Source organism: Plecotus auritus, assembly GCF_963455305.1.
Source record: "Plecotus auritus genome assembly, chromosome: 2".
NCBI classification, from domain to species: domain Eukaryota; kingdom Metazoa; phylum Chordata; class Mammalia; order Chiroptera; family Vespertilionidae; genus Plecotus; species Plecotus auritus.
In genome coordinates this window covers 184,638,154-184,662,058 of record NC_137771.1, presented here as the reverse complement: position 1 = coordinate 184,662,058, position 23,905 = coordinate 184,638,154, and the positions used below count along the sequence as shown (strand labels likewise).

The 23,905-nt window shown below is 36.0% G+C and overlaps 1 protein-coding gene across 8 annotated transcripts in view; it reads left to right on the top strand.

Annotated features, from left to right (window-relative positions):
* Positions 1-23,905, top strand: part of VPS8 (VPS8 subunit of CORVET complex) — a 261,243-nt gene that overhangs the window by 22,642 nt on the left and 214,696 nt on the right. For 5 of the 8 annotated variants that reach the window (XM_080656453.1, XM_080656454.1, XM_080656450.1 and 2 more), the window contains exons 2-7: positions 1,907-2,152; positions 2,929-2,997; positions 9,530-9,660; positions 13,967-14,060; positions 18,006-18,038; positions 18,939-18,993. In XM_080656453.1, the coding sequence (XP_080512579.1) occupies positions 2,000-2,152; positions 2,929-2,997; positions 9,530-9,660; positions 13,967-14,060; positions 18,006-18,038; positions 18,939-18,993 (535 nt within the window). In that variant the 5' untranslated portion in view covers positions 1,907-1,999. Of the gene's footprint in view, positions 1-1,906; positions 2,153-2,928; positions 2,998-9,529; positions 9,661-13,966; positions 14,061-18,005; positions 18,039-18,938; positions 19,007-23,905 lie in introns of all 8 variants that reach the window. The other 3 variants (XM_080656455.1, XM_080656457.1, XM_080656456.1) reach the window with 1 other exon arrangement.

Sequence of the window (23,905 nt, the reverse complement as noted above, 5' to 3'; positions counted from 1 at the left end):
TAATGTTCCCAGTACCCTCAATTATGTCTTTTAGGAATATATTTAATAGCATGTGTTTTATAAAAGCCTTAGAGTCTATCTTCTGTGGCATGTGAAAGAAATTAGTCTATATTTGATAATATGCCAAATGTACTAGCTAGAAAAAATTGGTTTCAGCCCTTAAGAAAACAGTCTTCATGAGTCTTACACATAGTAGATATTAATTTTTTTAGTGTGACAAAACTGAAACACTGAAGGAAGTGAAATTAATTGTAAGTATGGGGATATGGAGAATTAATGGTGATGGAAAAAATAAAGAAAATAAAAAATGAGCCTAATTAAACAGAAAAAATGAGCCCAATTAGATAACATTTTGTATTTTGAACATGCTATATATTTAAAAAACAACAACATGCTCTACTCCCTTTAAAAAATTAGCTCTTTCAATGGCTCAGCGGTTGTCAGCCTTTTTTTTTTTTTTGCCTTCATTAAGGGGTAAGAGAGGAGTTTGTATGGTGGGGAGAGTTTTTTTTTTATTATCATTATTACTATGGCATTGTTTCCATTTTCATATTTTTATTTGAAACAGGTAGAGCTAAGTGATGGATTTTTAAAAGTTTGGTCAATTGGAGTCTAATTATAACATAAACTAAAAACATTTAAAAGTAAATTTAATCTCTACACTTATAATTACTTTTTCCTGACTATATTTTTAGTTTTCTAGAAATTTTGCAGATAATTGCATGCTAGACAATTTTGCAAATAAACAAAATTACCTGTTTCTTTTTTAAAAAATATATTTTTATTGATTTCAGAGGAGAAGGGAGAGGGAGAGAGAGATAGAAACATCAGTGATGAGTGAGAATAATTGATTGGCTGCCTCCTGCATGCCTCCTACTGGGGATTAAACCCGCAACTCAGGCACGTGCCCTGACCGGGAATCAAACCGTGACCTCTTGGTTCATAGGTTGACGCTCAACCACTAAGCCATGCCAGCCTGGCCATCTGTTTCTTTTTGATATAACATTGTATTATTTAGCACTGTGAAATCTACAAAAAAAAAGTGCACTTTCTTTTTTAAAGTATTTCAGTTTTCCCTGAAAATGTGCATGTTTCTGTATGACTGGCTTTCTTTCTAGAAATCTCTAGTTGGTTGTGGAATTATTTTATTTCAGCATCATTGTTGCCTACCCTGATAGATCTTAACCCTTAGATTTACTAGTGTCATATTAAGTGACCAGCTATTCATTTTGGGCTCTTTGTGTTTACCCAAGGCTCCCTGAGGGATCTGTGGTCCGTATAGATGCCAGTGAAAACATTGATCTACCAGGGGTCCTCAAACTTTTTAAACAGGGGCCAGTTCACTGTCCCTCAGACCGTTGGAGGGCCGGATAGTTAAAAAAAAAAAAATGAACAAATTCCTATGCGCACTGCGGGCCCGGGACAAGTCGGCTGCTAAGCAGGACAGGCAGCGGCACCCGGCGGGCCGGATAAATGTCCTTGGCAGGCCGCATGTGGCCCGCGGGCCGTAGTTTGAGGATCCCTGGCAGAGGACTTGGAGATCTACTCTGAGGTTTAAGAATGTGAGGAAAGGGTTAATTGTAGCTTTTGGCACCAGTTTGCCCTTATGCTCTTAGGCACATAAATCTAATTACTACCAGGTCTGGTGACTGCGTTTATCCCAAGTCTGTCTCTATCACCAGACTTATGACTTAGGGTGGTGGGTTCCTTCCTAGACTCCCGAGATAGATGTTCTTCCTTTATGCTCCCATAGAAACCCAGCTCCATATCATACCTCATACCCTAGTTTTGATTTCCCTTTGCCTATAATCAGATGATTAAGTTTCCCCAAAAGTCTGACCAAGTAAGTCTTCAGAATGTCCAGTTGAGGAAATCTAAACAACATATTATTTTCTTTTTTGAAAAGAGGTCATCATTCAGGTCATCATGATTTAAGGCCAAAAAACAAAACAAACAATAACTTGCTTGGATTGACTGAATACAGTTCTTAAAAGTAAATATGGAAAATGAACCAGACCATGAAAATGTGGAACAGAGCCTCTGTGCCAAGACTACTGAAGAAGAACTGAATAAATCTTTCAATCTAGAAGCTTCACTTTCAAAATTCTCCTACATAGATCTGGACAAGGAACTGGAGTTCAAAAATGATCTGGTAAAATTAAACTTTTGTTAAGTGATGAATTTAACAGAAATGTTGATTAGACTGTACTTTATAACTCAAAGACTTTAAATCTATCATTTTTGCATGGATTAATAAGAGTGTGTACAGTTTTATGAGATACTGTCACTCTTCATTTGTATAGTTCATTTTAGTTTATGAAATACTTTATTACATGTTCTCATTTGAGCTTTACAATACTGTGGCAATCCATTTTATAAAAGAAGAAACTGAAGTGCCACTATATTAAATGACTTAAGATCATAGAGCTAGTGGTAGGTTTAGAATTCTTACATAGTGATTCCCCCTTCCCCATGAGAATATTTAATGACAAATTGTTTGACCTAATTAATCTCACCATCATTTATGAAATGACTAACAAATGCAATGTCAGACCTTTGTATATATAGCTTATATGACTTATGTCTAAACTTAGAAAATTAGGGATTATCATAAAACATGCTGTTTTGTCATGTCTAAGAAAGCAGATGCCAATTTCCTTCAACAGAAGCTTTCTGGAAAGGGCTGTCAGGATGGTGTAGTCAGTGCATATTTGTCTTTATAATCACTGATAGGTGGATGGGAAAGGAAACAGTTCTGTAGTCTTTTGACCTGATCCTTATTACCATGGATTTTTATTGAGTTGGCTCTCTGTGTGATTAGTTTGGTGGTATGTCTCTTAATTGATAATGGTTTGAAATTAATTAAAACACATGATTGTAAGAGGGAAAGCATCATTGTGTGAGCATTAATTCCTTTTCTCTATTTAGATTGATGACAAGGAGTTTGATATTCCTCAAGTTGATACTCCTCCAACATTGGAAAGCATACTAAATGAGGTAAGTATATATTAGTGATTGTTTTATGGTATTGATTATAATACTTCTAGATTAGTTATAGTGTATATATCAATATCTGCACTGTCCAATGTGGGAACCACTAGCCACATGTGGCATTTTAAATTTACATTAATTACAGTTAAACAAGAATTAAAAATTCAATTCCTCATTTGTACAAGACACATGTCAAGTGCTCAGTACTCCACATGTAGTTAGTGGCTACTATAGTGAACAGCAGAGATGCAAACTATTTCTGTCTTTGCAGAAAGTTCTATTGGACATTGCTGATCTAGATTGTGAGCTTTTTAAGGGCAGAAGCCATGTCTTGGTCATCTCTGTGCCCAGTACAATGCCTCCTACTTGGTAGATTTAAAAAAATGTTTTATTAAGTGAGTTGAAGTACTAAACTCATATCACTTTTGAGATTTGTATTATGTTTTGATAACGTTATCTCTACCAGTGATATTCAAATAGCTCATCCTCTGATACTAAAGAGCATCTGCAGCCTTGCAATGTGCTTCATCATCCTTCTATATAAAGAAAAAACAACCTCCATAGTTTATCTTATGAGTACTATCTCTATTAAAAAGTTTCTCAGACTTTTGAAATAATGTTATTCTTTTCTGAATTAGTGATAAAAGGCTTTGTAAAGGAACTTGGTGGAAGTACATGTTTGTGAAGTATACCCTGCATCTGCTGATAATTCTTCAACTCGGTCTTCTTGATCTTTTACAAACTTGCTTAAGACTTCCCTTGAAGGTTTTAGCTTCTATTTTTTAATGTATAAATCTATTTCAGATCCTTGGTTGTGTTTTCTAAAAGATAATGATGCAAAGTTTTCCCAGCAGAAATCCCCACTGATCCCATAGCTTTGAGTGAGTTGGGCCTTGGTCTTTATTACTTCTTTCCATATACTACTTTTAGGGTAATAGCCAACACTTTATTATAGGATGCAAACTACTTTCTGTGTGAATTGTATCTTTCGTTTTTCTCACATGACTTTTATTTCTTTTTTTATATTAGTTGATATTGCTGTTACTTTTAAAAAAACTATTGTTGAGAGCATTACAGATGTTCCCTCTACCCCACCCCCATTGCACCACTCTACCCAAATCCCATCCTGTCCCAGGCTTTCACCACCCTATTTATTGTTTATGTCCATGGGAAATGCATGTATGCATATAAGTTCTTTGGTGAATCTCTTCCCCCCCCGCGCGCCCCCCCCCCCCCCCCCCGCCCCGCCACACACACACATACACTTCCCTCTGAGATTTGTCAGTCTGTTCCATGTTTCCAGGTCTCTGGTTCAATTTTATTCACCAGTTTATTTTGTTCATTAGACTCCTTGTTCATTTATTTTGATTTTTAGATTCAATTGTTGATAGATAATGTATTTATTGCCATTTTATTATTCATATTTTTTACCTTATTCTTAAAGAAGACCCTTTAGCATTTCAGGTAATACTGGTTTGGTGGAGATGAGGTCCTTTAGCTTTTTCTTGTTTCTGAAACTCTTTATCTAACCTTAAATTCTAAATGATAGCGTTGCTGGGTAGAGTAATCTTGGTTGTAAGTCCTTGTGTTTCATCACTTTATTTCTTATCACTGTCTTCTGGCCTACAACATTGAGAAATTAGCTGACACTCGTATGGGTACTTCCTTGTAGGTAACTAACTGTTTTTCTCTTGCTGCTTTTAAGATTCTCTCTTTGTCTTTAACCTTTGGCATTTTAATTATGATGTGTTTTGGTGTGGGCCTCTTTGGGTTCATCTTGCTTGGAACTCTCTGTGCTTCCTGGACTTGTATGTCTATTTTTTTCACCAGGTAAGGGAAGTTTTCTGTCATTTTTTCAAGTAGGTTTTCAATTTGTTGCTCCCTCTCTTCTCCTTCTGGCACCTCCATCATGTGAATGTTGGTTTGCTTGAAGTTGTCCCAGAGGTTCCTTATACTGTCTTCATATTTCTTGATTCTTTTTTCTTTTTGCTCTTCTGATTGGGTGTTTTTTGCTTCCTCATATTCCAAGTCGATGATTTGATTCTTTAATTCTCTACTCTACTGTCAAATCCCTGTAAATTATTTTTTTAATTCAGTTAGTGCAGTGGTCGACAAACTTATTAGTCAACAGAGCAGTTTGTCTACCACTGAGTTAGTGTATCCTTCATTTCTAACTGGTCCTTTTTGATGTCGTTGATGTTCTCACTAAGTTTCTTGAAGTCCTTATTAAGTTCCTTGAGCATCCTTATAACCATTATTTTGAACTCTGTCTCTGGTAGTTTCCTTGCTTCTATTTAATTTAGTTATTTTTTTGGAGATTTTTTTCTGTTCTTTCATTTTCGACCTATTTCTTTGTCTTCACATTTTGGCTGCTTCCTTGTGTTTGTTTCTATGTATGAGGTAGATCTGCTTTGTCACCTGGAATTGGTAGAGTGGCCTTGTGTAGTAGGTATCCTTTAGTTCCCAGTGGCTCAGCTTCCCCAGTCACCTGCGCTGGACACTGTAGGTTTGCCTGTCTATGGCTGTGTGTACTATCCTGTTGTAATTGAGCCTTGATTGCTGTTGGCATCACTAGGAGGGATTGATCCCCAGACCAATTGGCTGTGAGGATCACCTGCGACTACCGTGAAATAGCTGCTGTGCAAGTCCAAGCAAGTCCATGGAGCAGGACTTGCTTCAGTGGGGCTTTGATGCTCACCCAGTCCACCCCTTGAGTGTGTTGCTCCTGGATATGGTGGGGTTGTAATCTGCCATAGTCTGAAGCTGACCACAGCACGCACCGGCTCAGGGGCTCCTGGGAGGTACAAAGTCAACCATTGCCTGTGCTTTGCCTGGGGCCAACTGGCACAAGCTACAGAGTGATCTATAGATGGCACTACTTGTGTTGGGCCTGGAAGTGCCCATTCCAACCTGTGCACCAAGGCAGGGTGCTGCTAGTGCAGGGCCTGGGACCACTTAGCAAGAGGTATGGGGCATGCTGAGGCCAGCTGCTGCTTTTTTGAGAGATTTTAGGAAAGTCTGAAGCCCGAGCTAGCACAGGCCATTCATTTGGAAAAGCCACTACAAACAACTTGGGTGGGGCTGCAAATTGGGTGGGGCAGGGTCTCAGGGAAGAAGGTAAAGGGGCGGCAGATAAGTGTTGATGGAAGATGACTTGATTTGGGGTGGTGAACACACAATACAATATACAGATGATGTATTATAGAATTGTATACCTGAAACCTATATAATTTTCTTAACTAATGTCACTCTATAAATTCATTAAAAAGTAAAAAAGAAAAAAGAAATTGATCAGCCTCCACACCTCAAGGGAGCTAGGCAGGCAGATAAGTGAAAGTAAAAGTAATTTAAGTTGTAGAACATTATGAAGACTTAGGGGGGAAAACGTGTTAAAGGAAATGACTTTTAAGAAGGAAAAAATGAAAAGAGCAGAAGTAGAAAGTTTAAATAAGCACTTGCTCTAGGATATGTAGGTTTAAATGTTCATCAAAATCAACCTGGAGAGAGGCTGGGAAGAAATAGACATCCAAGATATTTATAGGTTGGAAAGGTAGAGATTACTGAGACATCCTAAATTTCAGAATTTAGGGTATGAAATAATGTTGCTAGGCCTTGTCATCTTTTGAAACTGTGCTATCTCTGAGGTTTTTAATTTTGAAATTCCATTCTCTAACTATAACAACCTCCCCTGCCATTCCCTTCCATTAAACCTGGTCTTTGACCTCATCAAGACCACATCTCTTGATCCTTCTTAGTATCCCATTCTCTGAGAGTAGTCCTGGCTTCACTTCAATCCTACTGTTGCATTGTGCTGTCAGAAAGTTCTTTTGAACTTTTTATTGAAGTATAACATACATACAGAAAAAGTGCACAAATCATAAGTGTACAGCTTGGTGAATTTTCACAAACTGAACGCCCTATTCAACCAGAATACAGATGAAGAAGTAAAACATTACTAATACCGCAGAAGCTCCTTTTGTGCCCCTATAGTGCCCAAACCATCCTAACTTCTACCACCATTGATTAGCTTGCCTGCTTTGAACTTCATATACATGGAATTATACAGTATGTGTTTTTGAGTGTCTGACTTACTTTTCTCAATATTATGTCTTTAGACTCAATTTTATTTTTGCATATAATTGTTCATTCCTATTACCATATAGCATTTTTCCGTATATACCATTATTTATTCATGTTACTGTTAATGAGCATTTGTGTACTTTTTATTTCCTGGCTACTATGAAAAGTGCTGCTGTGAATATTCTCATTCATGTCTTTAGCTCTATATATACATACATAAAAACACACACATTTCTATGGGATATAAACCTACGTGTAGAATTGCTGAGTCATCACATATGGGTATGTTCAGCCTTGGTAGATACTGCCATGAGTTATTCAAAGTGGTTGTAATAATGTATACTTTAGCACAATATATGGGAGTTCTGGTTACCCTATCCTTACCAACTTTTGAATTTTTCTCTCTTTTTCACTTAGCCATTCCTTCATATAAGTGTGTAGTGGTATTACATCATAGTTTTAAATCTGAAATTCCCCTGATGAAACTGGGTACCTTGACACATATTTGGCCATTTGGATATCTGTTTTGTGAATTGCCTTTTTATATCTTTTGTCCGCTTTTCTGTTGAACTTTTTCCTGTAAGTTCTCAACCCTGGCTTAACTTAGTTGATTTATTTTCTTTAATTATGTCCCCATGTGTTTAAGAAAATCAAATAAGTTCTGATTGACTTTCCTGTTTAAGGCCTTTGCGCTATAGTTTTGATTTCTGAATTCTTTCCTTTTCCTTTTCCTAGCAGTTGTTCCATTCTTGTATAGCTCTCAAATAGCACAATATTTCCTTGCTAACCTTAACCCTGTTCTTAGCAGACTTGTGTGTGGAGATATCTGAAAAGCAGTTGGAAATATGAGCCTAAACCTCAAGAGAAATGTTGACACTGACGATACAGATTTTGAAGCCATTAGCATGACATTGTACTTGAAGCTATAGGTATGGATTAGCTTGTTCCTATAGTCAGTGAAGCAGGAAGAGTACTAAGGAATATCCTGGGGAACAGTATCATTTAAAGGTTAGATTGAGGAGAAAATAGAGAACATGACTGCTAGAAGAGACCACATACTTGGAGGATTACCAGCAAAGAGATGTACTAGAAACTAAGGGAAGAGAAAATTTCAAGAAGTAGGGAATGGTCAGTAGTGTTAAATGATACATAGAGGATGAGAACATACTAACTGAAAATAGGCCAGTGGATTTGGCTAATTTCAGCAAAGGTAGTTGTCAGTAGTTGGTAATGAGTGGAGAAAGTAGAGATAATGAGTATGGACTGCTCTCTTAAGAACAGTAATGGAAAAGGTAAGGCAGAAGGCAGTCCAGCTGAAAGAGAAGGTATGATCAGAACATTTTTCTGTAATGTCAATTGCTCAGAATCCACTTGTTCAAAGCTGAACTCCTCATTCTGCTTTATCTGCTATTCTGCTTTCTTATCTCAGTAGTATCACCTTTTGCCTAGTTGCTCAAGCTGGAATCCTTGGAATCTTCTTTGACTTCTGCCTTAAACTCCCTCCCCCCATATAAATGGTAACCATGGACTTAGGATTTTATCTCAGTAATATCTCTGTCATTCTTTTTCTTGATCTCTTCTGTTGCATTCCTAGGCTGGACTCCCTCTCTTTCCTTGATGTTGCAGTAGCCTTCTTACTGGTTCTTAATAGTCTCCCTGCCTCAGTCTTCCCCTTCTACCCTCATCCATCTTCACACTGCCCCATTTATCTTTTTAAAACATGATTCCTATGATGTGTGTCCACTTAAAAATCTCAGTTGCCTTCCCACTGCCTACTCTATAGTACACTAATTCATTAAACGAATGAGTACTGATTATGTGTCAGGTATTGTACTAGGCACTAGGGATACAGTAGTGGACTAGAAAGACATGGACTCTGCTATCACCTAGCTCAATGGAATATAAGGCTTTTTACGATTTGTGTTATAGTTTATCTTTATTTCTAGCATCACCTCCAACTCCTCCTCATATACTCCAGGCATTTTGAACTACTTCTTTTTCCATGGACAGAATCCATGTTATGATATCACTGTGTTTGCACATGCTCTTTCCAACCCAGAATGCCTTTCTTGTGTCTGCCTGTCATATTTCTCACTGTGCACTGTTTATAGTCAGGTGGTATTTGTTTTCTTCTAATTAGCCATTGACAGTTAACTAGAAGCACATCTATACAAATTTGAATTTTAAGAAATATTCTGCAGCTAACAATAATCTGCATAATTGCTCCTTCTTCTTGCTACAGGAAAGACATTTTTGGAGTGAACTTTTTGTAGAAAGATGTCTACCTAGAGTTGAAATTTAATTCTGTACTATACCTCTCTGGTCAATAACAATGCATGGAAAAGAGGTATAAAGCAAAAATAAGCATGCAAATGTTTTAGAGAAACCTATTAATGCCTATCTGACTTACAGATTTTTTGGAATTTTGAATTTATTGATCCATATTCTTCCAATTTAGACTGATGATGAAGATGAGTCCTTTGTTCTTGAGGATCCTACATTGTTAAACATTGATACTATTGATTCTCACTCCTATGATACTTCATCTGTGGCAAGCTCAGATAGTGGTGACAGGACCAACTTAAAAAGGTAAGTACGTATTCATTTAAATCACAATTGCAAATAATTGAAATATTTGATCATTTAAAATTTAAATATTTCTTTATAGTGCAATATGGTCTGCTGAAGCCCTGCATAGGAAGTAGAAGCCCCACTTGGGTGGAAGTAATATGCTTATTAAGCCCTAAAGATTTTGGCACTGTTGAAGAGAGAGGATAAAAAGATGGGTACTATTACCACCGTCTTTTGCACCTCTAGTAGGAAGCTGTAATAACAGGCAGGGACTCCCCAAAGCAGTAGAGCCCCTGAAGGGAGCACAAATCAAACCTGGCACTGTGTAGAAACATGGAGCTTGGTTTACTCACCATCTTTCTGTTCCCTGCATGCCTCACCCCCTTCTTCCCACTCTCTAAGGTCAGCTCCAACATTCCTTCATTGCCTTGGAATGGGTTCAGAGGAGAGCCACAAAGATGATTAAAGATTTGTTAAAAGGACTTTTAACCCTAAATAAGTTCATTTTGGCTGCTTTTCACCTTCTAAATTCTTGGAGAGCACATGAAAAGGAAAGAGAAATGGAGGAAGCATAATGTAAATACTTTATTGAATTCATGTGTACATTTAATGTTGATAAAGTTGTCTGTATTTTTCTTCTCTTCTTAAATTTCACCTGTATCAGTGCTGTCTTCTTTAGGTTGTCAGCTTGTGTGGAATAGGGGCCATTGCTGGGTATATTAACCTGTTCATCACTGTTTGCTATAAATAGATAACTTAAAACTTTTTCAGCTTTATTGAGGTGTAATACTGTATAGATTAAAGGTATACAGTGTGATTTTTTGATATACATATGTTGTGAAATTATTACCACAGTAGGGTTAGTTAACACCTGCATCACCTCACATAATTGCTATTTCTTTTTTGTGGTGATAGCACTTAAGATCTGCTCTCTTAGCAACTTTCAAGTATATACAGTATTGTTAGCTATAGTAATTATGCTGTACATTAGACTCCCCAGAACTTATTCACCTTGTAACTGGAAGTCTGTACTCTTTGGCCAACATCTCTGCATTTCCCCCAAGCCCCAGCCCCTGGAAACTACTATTCTACTCTCTGTTTCTATTAGTTTGGCTTTTTTAGATTCCACATATGAGATCATACAGTATTTGTCTTTCTCTGTCTGACTTATTTCACGTAGCATAATGCCCTCAGGGTCCATCCATTTTGGCACAAATAGCAGCATTTCTTTCTTTCTCATCGCTAAATAATATTCCATATTGTACACACACACACACACACCCTCCACATCTTTTTTATCCATTTTTCTGTAGATGGACTATTGGGTTGTTTCCTTATATTGACTATTGTGAAAAATGCTGCAGTGAACATGGGAGTGCAGATATACTGACTTCATTTCCTTTGGTGGGATTGCTGGATCATATGGTAGTTCTATTTTTAATTTTTTGAGGAATATTCATACTGTCTTCCATAACGGCCATATCGTTTTCATTCCCACCAATAGGATTCCCTTTTTCCTAGGTCCTCACCAACAATTATCTCTTGTCTTTTTTATAATAGCATCCTAATAGGTACTGGTATGAGGTGATATCTCATTGTGGTTTTGATTTGTATTTCCTGATGATTAGTGATGTTGAGCATCTTTTTATGTACTGTACCTGTTGGCCATTTGTATGTCTTTTTTAAAAAAAATGTTTATTCACATCCTCTGCCCATAATTTTACTTGTATTGTTTATTTTTTTAATATTGAGTTGTAAGAGTTCCTTATATATTTTGGATATTAACCCCTTATCAGATAGATGATTTTCAGATATGTTCTCCTCTTCAGTAGGTTGCCTTTTAATTTTGTTGATTATTTCTTTTGCTGTGCAGAAACTATTTAGTTTGATGTAACCCCATTTATTTATATTTGCTCTTGTTGCTTGTGCTTTTGGTGTCATATCCAAAATGCTTTTGCCAAGACCAATGTTGCGATTTTTCCATATGTTTTCTTCTAGGACTTTCATGGTTTCAGGTCTTATGTTTAAGTCTTTAATCCATTTATTTTTTATGAGAGGTGTAAGATAGGGGTATAGTTTTATTCTTCTGCATATGATTATCTAGTTTCCTCAACACTATTTATTGGAGAAAGGATTCTTTCCCCATTGAGTGTTCCTGGCTCTTTTATCAAATTTTAGTTGCCCATATTTATTTCTGGGCTCTCAATCCTGTCCCATTGGAATACATGCCAGTTTTTATGCCAGTACCATACTGTTTGATTACTATAGCTTTGTTATATAGTTTGAAATCAGGAAGTGTAATGTCTAGCTTTGTTGTTCTTTCCTAAGGTTGCTTTGGCTAATTTGGGTCATTTACATTTCTATATGCCAACAACAAAATGTCAGAAAAAGTAATAAAACAATTCCATTTACAATAGCATCAAAAAAACAATAAAGTACTCAGGAATAAGTTTAACCAAGAAGGTGAAAGAACTGTACACTGATGAAAGAAACTGAGGAAGACACAAATGAATGGAAAGATCCCATGTTAATAGATTAATATTGTTAAATGTTCATAATACCCAAAGCCATCTGAAGATTTAATACAGTCCCTATCAAAATCCCAATGATGCCCTGGCCAAGTGGCTCAGTCAATTGGAGCATCCACCCTCGCACCAAAAGGTCGAGTTTGATTCCTGGTCAGGGCACCTATTGGAGACAACCGATTTATGTTTCTCTCTCACATCAATGTTTTATTAATTTATTTGTTTTTTAAATATGTTTTTATTGATTTTAGAGAGAGAGAAACATCGATGTTTAGAGAAACATTGATTGGCTGCCTCCTATATGCCTCCTACTGTGCATGGGCCCTGACCGTGAATTGAACCAGCAGCCTTCTGGGGCATAGGATGATACTTAGCCAACTGAGCCACAACAGGCAGAGCTCTCACATCTCTCTGTCTCGCTCTCTTTCTCTCAAATCAATAAAAACATACTATCAGGTGAGAATTTAAAAAACAAACAAACCCAGTGGTATTTTTCACAGACATAGAATAAACAATCCTAAAATTTCTATGAAACCACCATAATTTAAATGTTTTTGATGATATGGTCACTACCTAATTAAAAGATATGGCATCTTCTTTTTGCCTATATGATAATGTCACAACTCCTTTGCATGGCATCAGTCTGGACCCTGCTTATCATTTTGACCCATTCTCTAAGCATCCCACCCCCATCCTCTTTCATGTATTTTGTGTACTCACATTTCCCCTCCTCGCTTCCCTTCCCCACTCACTTTATATTTCTGCTTGTGCTATTTTGTAGCCTGACAGATTCCTAGGTATCCATCAAGGCCAGATTAGACATCTCTTTTCTATAGCTGTCCCTGATATTCCCTTAATAAACAGGATTAAATTCTGATTTATTTCATTTCTATAGTGTTTTATTTATTTTTCTTCTCTAACATTATCCTTGAATTTTTAAAAAATATGTTTTTATTGATTTTTAGAGAGAGAGGAAGGGAGAGGAAGAGAAAGAAACTTAGATGTGAGAGTAAATCATTGGTTGGCTGCCTACGGCACTCTCCCTACTGGGGATTGAGCCCATAAACTGGGCATGTGCTCTGACCAGGAATTGAACTGGCGACCTCTCAGTGCATGGTGTCCCTCAGCCAACTGAGCCAGACCAGCCAGGGTTGTCCTTACATTTAATGGTGAACTACTTATTAGTCCCTCTAGCTAGGCTATGAGGTCCTTGAGAGTAGGAATCTAGACTTGATTATTTTTGCATCTCCAGAGCATACTTTTGGTCACACAGAGTAGGTGCTCAATGTTTGGTAAAAGTTTTAAAAATTAATTTTTTGTATGATGATGATGAGTAGAGTAAATGAAAGGAGCTGTTAGTAGGAGCAGCAGAGAATGAATAGTGAATGGGGAATTTAAGGTGGTTGGCTGAAGAATGAGAGGGTGGTAATAGAAAGGAGGAGGGCAAGAAAGGTGGGCAAGAGTAGAAGGCAGGTAGAGGTGATGAAGACATGCAGGGCAGGAGGAGTGCTCTATAGGCAACCTTCTGGTAGTAGTAGAACCTCTTACTATATTAAGGTGGGCATGGAAGTGTTTAAATCAGTGAAAAAAGGGTTGTGGCTTTCTTCATTTTCCTGCTTGACTTCTCTAGGGTTCAATGTGGGTTTAATACAAACAACATCTTAATGTGGGACTATTAGAGTCTTTATGCCTCGCCACTTTTCTTGTTTTTAATGTGTGTGTGTGTGTGTCTTTCAAAGCTTTGAGACCCTGCCTTTTCAGTTTTGTTTTTTGTTCTTTAACTTTTTTTTTCTTTTTAGGAAGAAGAGGTTACCTGATTCTTTTTCACTCCATGGATCAGTTATGCGACATTCACTTTTGAAGGGAATTTCTGCCCAGATAGTGTCTGCAGCTGTAAGTATTTTGTTCTCTCCCCCCAGCTCTATAACCTGCAATGGCATAATGAAGTAGGAATGAGCATAAAACAAAGCACAGCACTTCTCTTGGCTCGAGGCTTAAGAAAAATAAAATCTGGCTTTCATGGTTTTGTGTGATTATTGTTGACTCGTAAGACATGGCTACACATCTTGACATAGAAATTAGTGCAGCCATGAAATAAAGGTCTGCTCAGAGTCTCGGGTGTGCCTAATGAAATATGGCAGCAAGCCTAAAAGAAACACTATCTGCCTTTTCTTTAAATTCCTTTTCAGTTTAGTTGCCATCTTGTGTATTTGGTGAGTTAGAGTACTTGTTCTTTTAGTCTTTTCATATGGAGAAATGATTGTTCAGAATCTTTTACAACTGAGTGATTCTTTTTTAAAAAAATTATTCACATTGTCTTTTCATGTACCTTATTTTATTTACTCTTAGAACTTTGAAAGTAGGGAAAGCCATGTCCTATTTTCAAGTGAGAAGTCAGGTTCAGAGAGGTGATATTAACTTGTCTTACATCATTGGGTTAGGAGAGAGCAGAGCAATTACTTAAAATTGGGGTTTGGGGCTCCAAGTCGAGTTTTTCTTTGTTGTGAAATGGAGGTGGTATTGGTGAATGTGTCCAGTGGAAAATGGCTGGAAGAGAATATCTGTGGTCTTTTTTGAAAATGATTTAGAGCACTGGGTTAATGCAAAAATATTTAACAGTTCATCAAGACAATAGACACTGATTCTGGTATGTGTTATCAAATTTTTCTTTGGCACCCCTTCCTCCCAAAGCCTATAGTTTTATGTAGTCTTTCAATTTTAGTGTGCTAATTCAATATTTAGATCCTGTGTATAATCCTATATAATAAAGAGGTAATATGCAAATTGACCCTCATGCCCTTACTAGATGGCTGCCCCTATGTCATCACAAGATGGCTGCCACAAGATGGCTGCCCCCACATTGTCACAAGGTTGCCGGCAGGGGAGGGCAGTTGGGGGGGACCAGGCCTGCAGGGGAGGGCATTTGGGGGCAACCAGGCCTGCAGGGGATGGCAGTTGGGGGAGATCAGGCTGGCAGGGGAGGGCAGTTGGGGGCGATCGGGCTGGCAGGCAGAAGTGTGTTAGGGGCAATCAGGCAGGCAAGTGGTTAGGAGCCAGCAGTCCTGGATTGTGAGAGGGATCCCAGCTTGGAGAGCGTGCAGGCTGGGCTGAGGGACAACCCCCTCCAGTGCACGAATTTCGTGCACCGGGCCTCTAGTAATAATGATAATGATGATGATGATGACAGATTCATACCTCAGGAGCTTTGATGTGTTTTTATGTTCTTTTCATGAAGTTTAATTGGCACTTTGTATATTCGATGTGGACAAAGCTTTGATTTTTCAGGAGAGTAAGAGATTGATACAGAAGTAGCATTATGACACCATAACTGCATTGTAATTTTCAGGTTATTAAAGAAAGCTCTTATTGCAGATACCAAAAAAAAAAAAAAAAGAAGAAGAAGAAAAAAAAAAGTATTTTCGGTGGGCAGTTCGTATACCCTGACCCAGCTCATATATCATGAAGTCAATTTAAATAGAGAGATAGTCAAGCAATGGAGGAAACCTGGGCATTTGTCCTTCCTCTTCTAGGTGGAGAGTAACTCATATTTTCTAGAATGGGAACCACCTGTTGAGGATTACATTTCCATGACGTTTTCTGAATTTAATCCTTATGTAGGTGATGAAATTCATTCCTTTCAAAATCAAGATGAACCAGAACAGTCATTTGACCCACCTGTGTAGTTTTAAAAATATTTTGAATAATGGAGACTGAACTAAAACTTAGACACTGAACAATGATTAGATAAATCTGTTATTTAAAAGGGTTTCTCCTCTTTCTTGAAAAGGAGGAAAAAATTCTAATAAATCCCAGAGTGTTTGCATTCTATTCTTATTTCATTGCTATGGCTGAGCTCCTTTGGTATGTTAAAATGAAAACTGCTTTTCCTGTGACAGTCTTCATACTCTGCCTTCCTAATTCTGGATTACCAGCTCAATTTAAATTGTATGCTTTTCTGTGATGGTTGGTTTATTAACATGTAAAGCTAGTTATATTTTTTGATATCTCTCCTGAATAGTTGTTCAGTAATGCCTTTAGCCATGTGGTTAGTGATGTTATTAGGGCTGCCTGGGGCCTTGATCATCAGAGCTTTGTAATCCACGCCTGGAGAACACTTGGGAGAGATGAAACTTTTAAAGTTAGAAACTTCATTGTTTAATTTTGGGAACCTCTTCAAAGTAATATGACATGTGACTATATTTAAAATTAATTCAAATTTAAATTTAAAGGATATTTATTCTTTTAATGATCACCTACAATAAAAGAAATGCCTTAGCACAGTGTTTTTGCAAAATGTGTGTAATGTGTAAGAACATCCTGGAATGATTATTAAAATGCAGATTCCTGGCATCACCCCAGACCTACTGACTTGGAATCTCTAGCATTGTAGCATAGGAATCTGCATTTTTACAGGTATCCCAGGTGATTCTGATGCATCTGACTTTTTAAAACCACTACCCTAAAATGTTCAACACCAGTACTAAAATTCTGTAATCTCTAAAATGCTTTCCACATCTGTGGTTTTTAGTTTTTAAAGTCAGCTGACTTCTAATTTCATTATTCAGGTTCCATTTTGAGTATCATTTATGTTCTTCATCTGATATCTCATTCTTTTTCTCTGTCTGGGACACAGATCAATCATTTAGCAAATATTTATTGCATGCTTCTTCATTGTTGAGCATTATGCCAGGCTAGCTTTACACACACATATCCATACAAAGTTGGGTATATCCTGCTGTCCAGGACATTGTATATAGCAACCTTGGTAATTGCTTCTCCTCATACATATTCCTATGCACTGGAGCAAGTGTCTTAAGTTAGTTCCTGGGAAGCTCTATTAAGTCAGATAAAATAGATTCTTCCTTCTGAGAGATTATGATAACCAATTGACCACATTGATAGAAAAGAAATGCAGAATATAAAGAGCCTGGCTGGAACCTAGAAACCCTGAGTTTGAGACATGGTTCTACCACTTGCTGAATAATCTTGGGCAGTCAATCAAACTGTTTGGAACTTCTACTTTCTTAATTTGGAAAATCAGAATAATACTACCTGTTTTATCTATTTCTCCAGGTTTAAGACTCCAATAGTGTAATATATGTATGTGAAAGCTCTTTGCTGTTTCAATGCTAATCATTGTAATCCATTACTAGTATTTAAAGCTATAGAAGCATCAAATTGATACCCTTTATCTGATGCTTTATATTATACTTTATATTAGTTTGATTCTCAGGACAACTCACTGACATGGATAGGGCAGTATGTGCTATTTCTTGAACAGATGAAGTGACTAATATCCGGAAGGGTTAGGTGACTTTCCCAGGATTGTATAGTTACTGGTAAGGAGCTGGAACCAGCACTTTATTTCTGATTTTCTTATGCTTGAGAACTGACTGAATATAACTTGCTCAGGTTTTATTTACGGGGTATTGCATAATCTGCTGGATAGAAAACTCCAACTTAGAGGAAGAATATCTTTAGTGTATGTTTTCTTTTTCTAAAGTCTTTATGTACTCCTACTATTTTGACCCATAGTACTTACACTTTATTCACATTATTGAGACTGGAACCTCTTTCCTTTCTCTTTTCCTTTACATTTTCATTTGTAATCAGTACCGTTCCTGAAGCATCTGTTATAGTAAGTAAAATAAAATTATTTACTCTCTTGCTCTTGATATTTTGTTGGTATATACAACTTTTGTAGTTTCTCTTTGCGGCTGTTTCCTGTCTGAATTGATTTGGATCAAAGTTTATGTAAAGAAAAGGCCTTATACCATTTTTTTTGTTTTATAATGAGAATATCTTTTCAAGTATTTTTTCTTTCTAAATTTCATTTAGGACAAAGTAGATGCCGGGTTGCCTACAGCAATTGTAAGTATACTTTAAATAAACTGTTTAAAGATAAGCTTTCTATTTGATTGGGTTTTCTTAGATTTATTTTTCTACTGTTTAAAGTTATTACATAAATTATTGTGATGATAAATTTATCAGTCACTTATTGCCAGTAACCAGATTTAAAATGTATCCCTTTTGACTGTTCTGTTATTACTCTTCAGGCTTTTGTTTGACAAGCACACAATGGAATAACGATAAGCGTTTTCCAGGTTTATTTGTATGTGGTTCTACCCTGCCCAAGTAAATTTGCTCCTTCTGTGACTTGGCTTCCCTTTGGTTATAGGGAGTGGAAAACAGTATTTGGTAAAATCACATTTAACAGCTCTGAACACTCTTGCCAGGCCAACCAAGTAAATCTGTGAAGTGGTTATAGAGAACTGGGGCATATTGAAAGCATGCTAGTGCCCTCTTTTCCTGACTAGTTCCAACTGCCTCCTGTAGCTCTTTTATTAGTTAATTGGTGAGGAAGTCGGCTGAATTTTGAACATTTCTGGTGCCTTTTGGATCCTAGGAATAAACAAAAGAAGAGCTTTCTAATCCCTTCTCCACACCTCATAGCAGGCATTAGTGCCTCTTACTTTGTCTGGACCTCTGAATTTTTGCTTTAGAGGAAGTTAAATGTCATGTTTTTCTCTATAATGTTGAACATATACTAGTTGGGTATTATTACCCTTAGAGTAAATTTAGAGGGAGTCCCAGAAATAAAATGTCCTGAGTTACATTTCCTGTTTTGCCTCTTAGATGAAATTCTCCTTATTTGTAATAGTTGGTATGTCATTTGTTGCCTAGAGGAAGGAAGACCAACAAATTCAACTCTGCTTATTTCAAGATCCTTGCTCTACTATCTTAAAATATAATCTTCTCTTTTGTTCTCAGGCAGTGTCCAGTCTGATAGCAGTGGGTACATCTCATGGATTGGCTTTAATATTTGGTAAATTTTCCAAGTATTTACTTTCTTTACTTTAAATATTAAGTATCCTTTTGGGTTTTATAGTGTCTTTTAATCATAGTTTACAGAGTGAACTTTATTTTCTTGGGGGAAAAATGGAAGAACTTGAAAAGTAGTATTTTTATAATTAAAAGTTACTTGACTCAGCTTTATTTTGTTGCTTGTTGCAAATTTATTTTCTTTATGAATTTATGAGCTGTCATATCTGTTGACTCTCTGTAGACCTAGACAAAAAGAATACAAAGTTGGAAGGGAACTTGGGTTGTGATATTGTCTGCCTTTTGTTGGTGGTGAGTGGTAGGGTGATTTTTTTTTTTATCCTAATTCATATCTGAGTAATAGGTATTCTAGAAGATGTTCAGGAAAGAGATTCTTGGGCATTCTCAGTAATTTTTCGTAACTCTCACTGACAAATTCTTTTTTTTTTCCATTGTAAATTTCTCTAACATATCTGATAAAATTTTTTTAGCCCTTAATCAAATTATTTTCTTGGTTGAGACAAGAACTTAACTAGTTTCATTTGTATGGAAGAGGTTAGTCTTACGTATTTTCTCATTTTTTTTCCTATCTGAGACTAAATAACTGTTTCATTAATCTTTCTTTGCTTTTGAATTCGACACTACTAGCAGAACATTTTGTTTTGTTTTTTTAATTTAAAAACTATTAACATTTTTCTGTCATTGTTAGTGTTCTTTGGATCTTAAGTTTTTCATCTCAAATGGAGTTCCTGATGGCACTGTATTTCATTACGAAATCCACAGGATATTGTAGAAGGATTCCTGGGGGATACTTTAATAGCAGAACCACAATTTGGTCTTTGTGGGCCTTACATCTTTATTTACCATATTAGTTATTTTCCCTTGTTTTTGAACAATTTGGTTTCCTATTTATAAAAACTTTTATTATGCCCAAAGCCTTATTTATCATGTGATTTTTATACCTAGTGTTTTCAAAGGTGATTGACATAAATATGAATTTTATTGTGTGGAGATGAGAAGAATGGAAACAAAAAATATGGTTCTCTCAATTATAAATTGATTCTTTAAATAATATTTTTCTGATTCCATTATTGATATGTGTTCATAATAGAAAATTTAGAAAACATAGATGAGCAAAAGGTTGAAGATATTAAATACCAAATTCTCCCATGCAGGAATAGTCCCTAGCATTTCTGTATATAGCCTTCTAATATTTTTTCTGAGTGTGTGTATGTGTGCGCGCACACACATGTGTGTGCTTGTGTGCATATACCTACCCCCAAATGGGATCATGTAATTTGTAACTTGCTTTTTCATTATAATGAACATCTGTCTATGTAAATATATATTCATCTGTAACATTATTTTCAATGGCTACATAGTATTATTTTAGATGGATTCACCATAATTTACATAATAATTTCCTACTATAAGACATTTAGGTTGTTTCTAAACAAACAGCATAGTGGTAAACATCTTTGTTACTGCATTTTTGTACATGTGGTTACTTCCTTAGAACAAGTTCCTAAAAGTCCTAAGTCATACCCCAGGTCAGGGTATGAACATCTTAAACACGTCTAGTATGTATTGCCTAGTTGCCTTCCAGAAAGTTTTACCAGCTATCAGATGTAGGAATGCTTGTTTTCCTATGGGGACCATAGGGGGTATTGGATTGATAGGATTTTGGGAAAGGATCTTAAAAGGTCGTTTAGTTCAGTCCCCTTATTTTACATATCAGGTGATTGAGAACCAGAGGGGTTAAGTGACATGCACAGAGCCAAGGTTAGAATCAAGGAATATGGAATCCTAGATCAATGCATTCCCACCATTCTGAGCAGTTCTCCTGTCCTGAGAGAAAAGGAGGCCAATTCCAAGGTATATGAAGAAAAGAAGAACTAAAGTGAATGCAGATAGACTATAATGCATATATTTATCTGTCAGCAGAATGAATGTTGAGTTTTTGTTCCCACTTACCATTACTTTTCCTCAGCTATATCTGTTTTAACATTCCCTCCTTACCACGAGGTTATAAGAATATGTACCTGCTTATAATCAAACCCATGTAGAGCTTAATGCAACAAATTAAAATGAATATATTTAAAACAAAAACTAACAAAGGAGAAGAGTATATTACCTTTTGCCAATGTCTCCTTAATTTCCTTGGGCGTGCTTCCTAATTTTCTTTAGATCCCAGCAGCTTTCTGATGAAATAGTAGTCTTATTATAATTTAATGGAAAAGAAATTATTCCTAGAGTGAACATTTTGAGAAAGAATCTTAATATTCTGGTTGTGCTTTGGGTTTTTAACTATGTGTTAATAAATTTTACTCATTTTTGTAAGAATCATATATTTGGACAATGAGTTTTAACAAATTGATTAAATTTGCTTGAAAACCAGGGTAAAGTAATAATACTATGAAGTGTCTAGATTGAAGACTTGGGTTAAATCTGATCTCTTTTAAACATCTTCATTGATCATAGGATAAAGTGTAGAAGGAAGAACCATACTTGTTTAATTACTAATAGATTCCCCATTGGAAGAGTGACCTGGGACATTAAAATAGTAATCATTATAAGCTTTATAAAGAATGATGTATGTTGTTTATTCTTTTTTTTTAATTGTTTAAACTATTACATATGTTTCCTTTTTCCACAGTTGACCCCCCCGCCCCCGCTGCCACTCCCATCCCTGAGGGCAAGCCCCCACCGCCCCAGTGTCTGTGTCCACTTCTATGTTGCTTATTCGTATGGAATTATAGATATATAGCATTTATTGCATATCTTGGATCTTACTTATATGAAGGATCTCAAAAATTCAAATATTAATAAAGATGTTTCCCTATCCCAAGGTCCTTAGTTTTCCATTTTTTAGGTTGTTAGCATACTTTAATAGACTGTCTTTTTTTTGGCGGGGGGTTCTTTTTTTAGAGAGGGGAAGGAGGAAGAGAGAGAGAGAGAGAGAGAGAGAGAGAGAGAGAGAGAGAGATTTGATTGGTTGCCTTCTGTATGTGTCTGGACTGAGAATCGAACCCCCAACTTTTCAGTATACAGGATGGCTCTCCAACTAACTGAGCCACCTGGTCAGGATGAAAATCAATCAAATCTAATGAACTTGGATTTATTTACTGTGCTGTAATTTGAATGTTATGTCTTTTCTCTTTTCCAATAACCAATACTTGAATATAACCATAAACTCTAGAGATATCAATTAATCACATTTAGTATCCTTCTTATAGATAACTATAATTTGTCACTTAAACTCTTGAAATTTTACCTGTCTTTTCTCTGAACTTTTGATCTGATCTCTTGCTTTCTCTCTTTTGATCTTTTCTCCATGGATTCAAAGGAAAAGGTATAGTAATTTTGGTTTGCATGAGTGACTTTTTTCTTTTGTTCTTTTAATTTTGAAAGAGAATGCTATCAATTAGTTAGTGCCCTCTTATGAAGTACTCATGGAAGAAAACCAGCTAATTGAAAGTTAAAGCAGGGAATTGTTAAAAATTATAAATTTATGCATACCTTTGATGTTTTAACTGAAAATATATAAATATTCATTTCCCCCTTAATCTTTTGATATATACCAAAGCCTTTACTTTGAGTTTATATCTGCTAGATAGAGGTCTGCAGCATCTTTTTTGGCATAAACTGCATCAATAATGGGTCATGCAAAATTTCACTTTTAATTTTTTAAAAAAGAGGTAAGAGCATAGGCACCTGTAAATTAATCGAGTACAAAATACTAGGTTTTCATAAAACTTCTATTGAATCTTTTGCAGTTATCTTGCACACATCCTATTTCATGACAATTTTTAAAGCAATTTATCTTTACCAAGTTTTTCTAAAGCATTCATTTAGTTTTCATGGAAACGATAGCCCTTTCTTTTTCACTCTATTTCATCAGTTTGTATATTTTTAATTAAGTTTGTAAAGTATAGCAACATGAGTGGCATGAATGGCATGAACAAGTTTGGGAATGAACACAAATGACTAAGGATCAGCATTCTAGAAAATAGCTAGTTAGCCATGGGGATTCAGTGTTATCTGGGTTCAGTTGGTAACCTTTACAGAGGGAATGAGAACTTTAATTCTATGTGTTGGTTAGATGGAGATCAGGTAAAAGTGTTTTTGCTGTTTTATAATCATTGATGAAAAATGTTTCTTAATATCTCTTTGCTTCTTCTTTGGTCTTAGAGAATATTTTAATATGCTCAAAGGATAAGAAAAGAGTAATATTGAAGAATGATTAATATGCCAATAACAGTAGAGCTCTACACACACAATTAAATTTGATTCCTTCTTGGATCTAGGTATTTCCTACTTTGACAGTCTTTAGGAACCAGTTAAAACAAATTAGGGGCAAGGGAATAGAGGATTGGGTTAATTTTGGTACATGGAAAGAGAAGAAAAATTCTGGGAGTATGTTCAAATTTAGATTTGATAGTTATGATAGGTTTTATGCATTATTTGTGATTTTTCTTTGCTATTCAGCACATTACTCTTAAGCCCAGAGTATTCCGAGGAGATCTACCCTAAGTGAAGTATACTTTGAAAGGTATGCTAATAAGAGAAATAGGTATAATTCATTGCATTGTCAAATAGATGTGCTTTTTGTGATATCTGGGCTTCAAGTTCTTTTAATTAATTGGTAATCTATTTATTGTTAATAATAATCTCTTGCATTTATACCATTTTGTACTTTTTATCATTTAAGCTGTATGCCAGTTCTGTGAGGTATATAGGAAAAATGATAGTTTCATTTCCTATTTCTTGTCCAGTTATTTGCTTCACAAGGACCCACTCCAATTAAAAAACACACACAAAAAGCTAAGTTGACAATGCCAACCAAAGGTGGCTTTATGTAAATTTGTAAATGAAATTAGATGTTACTAATTTAGTCTTTTCACCCCAATTATAGA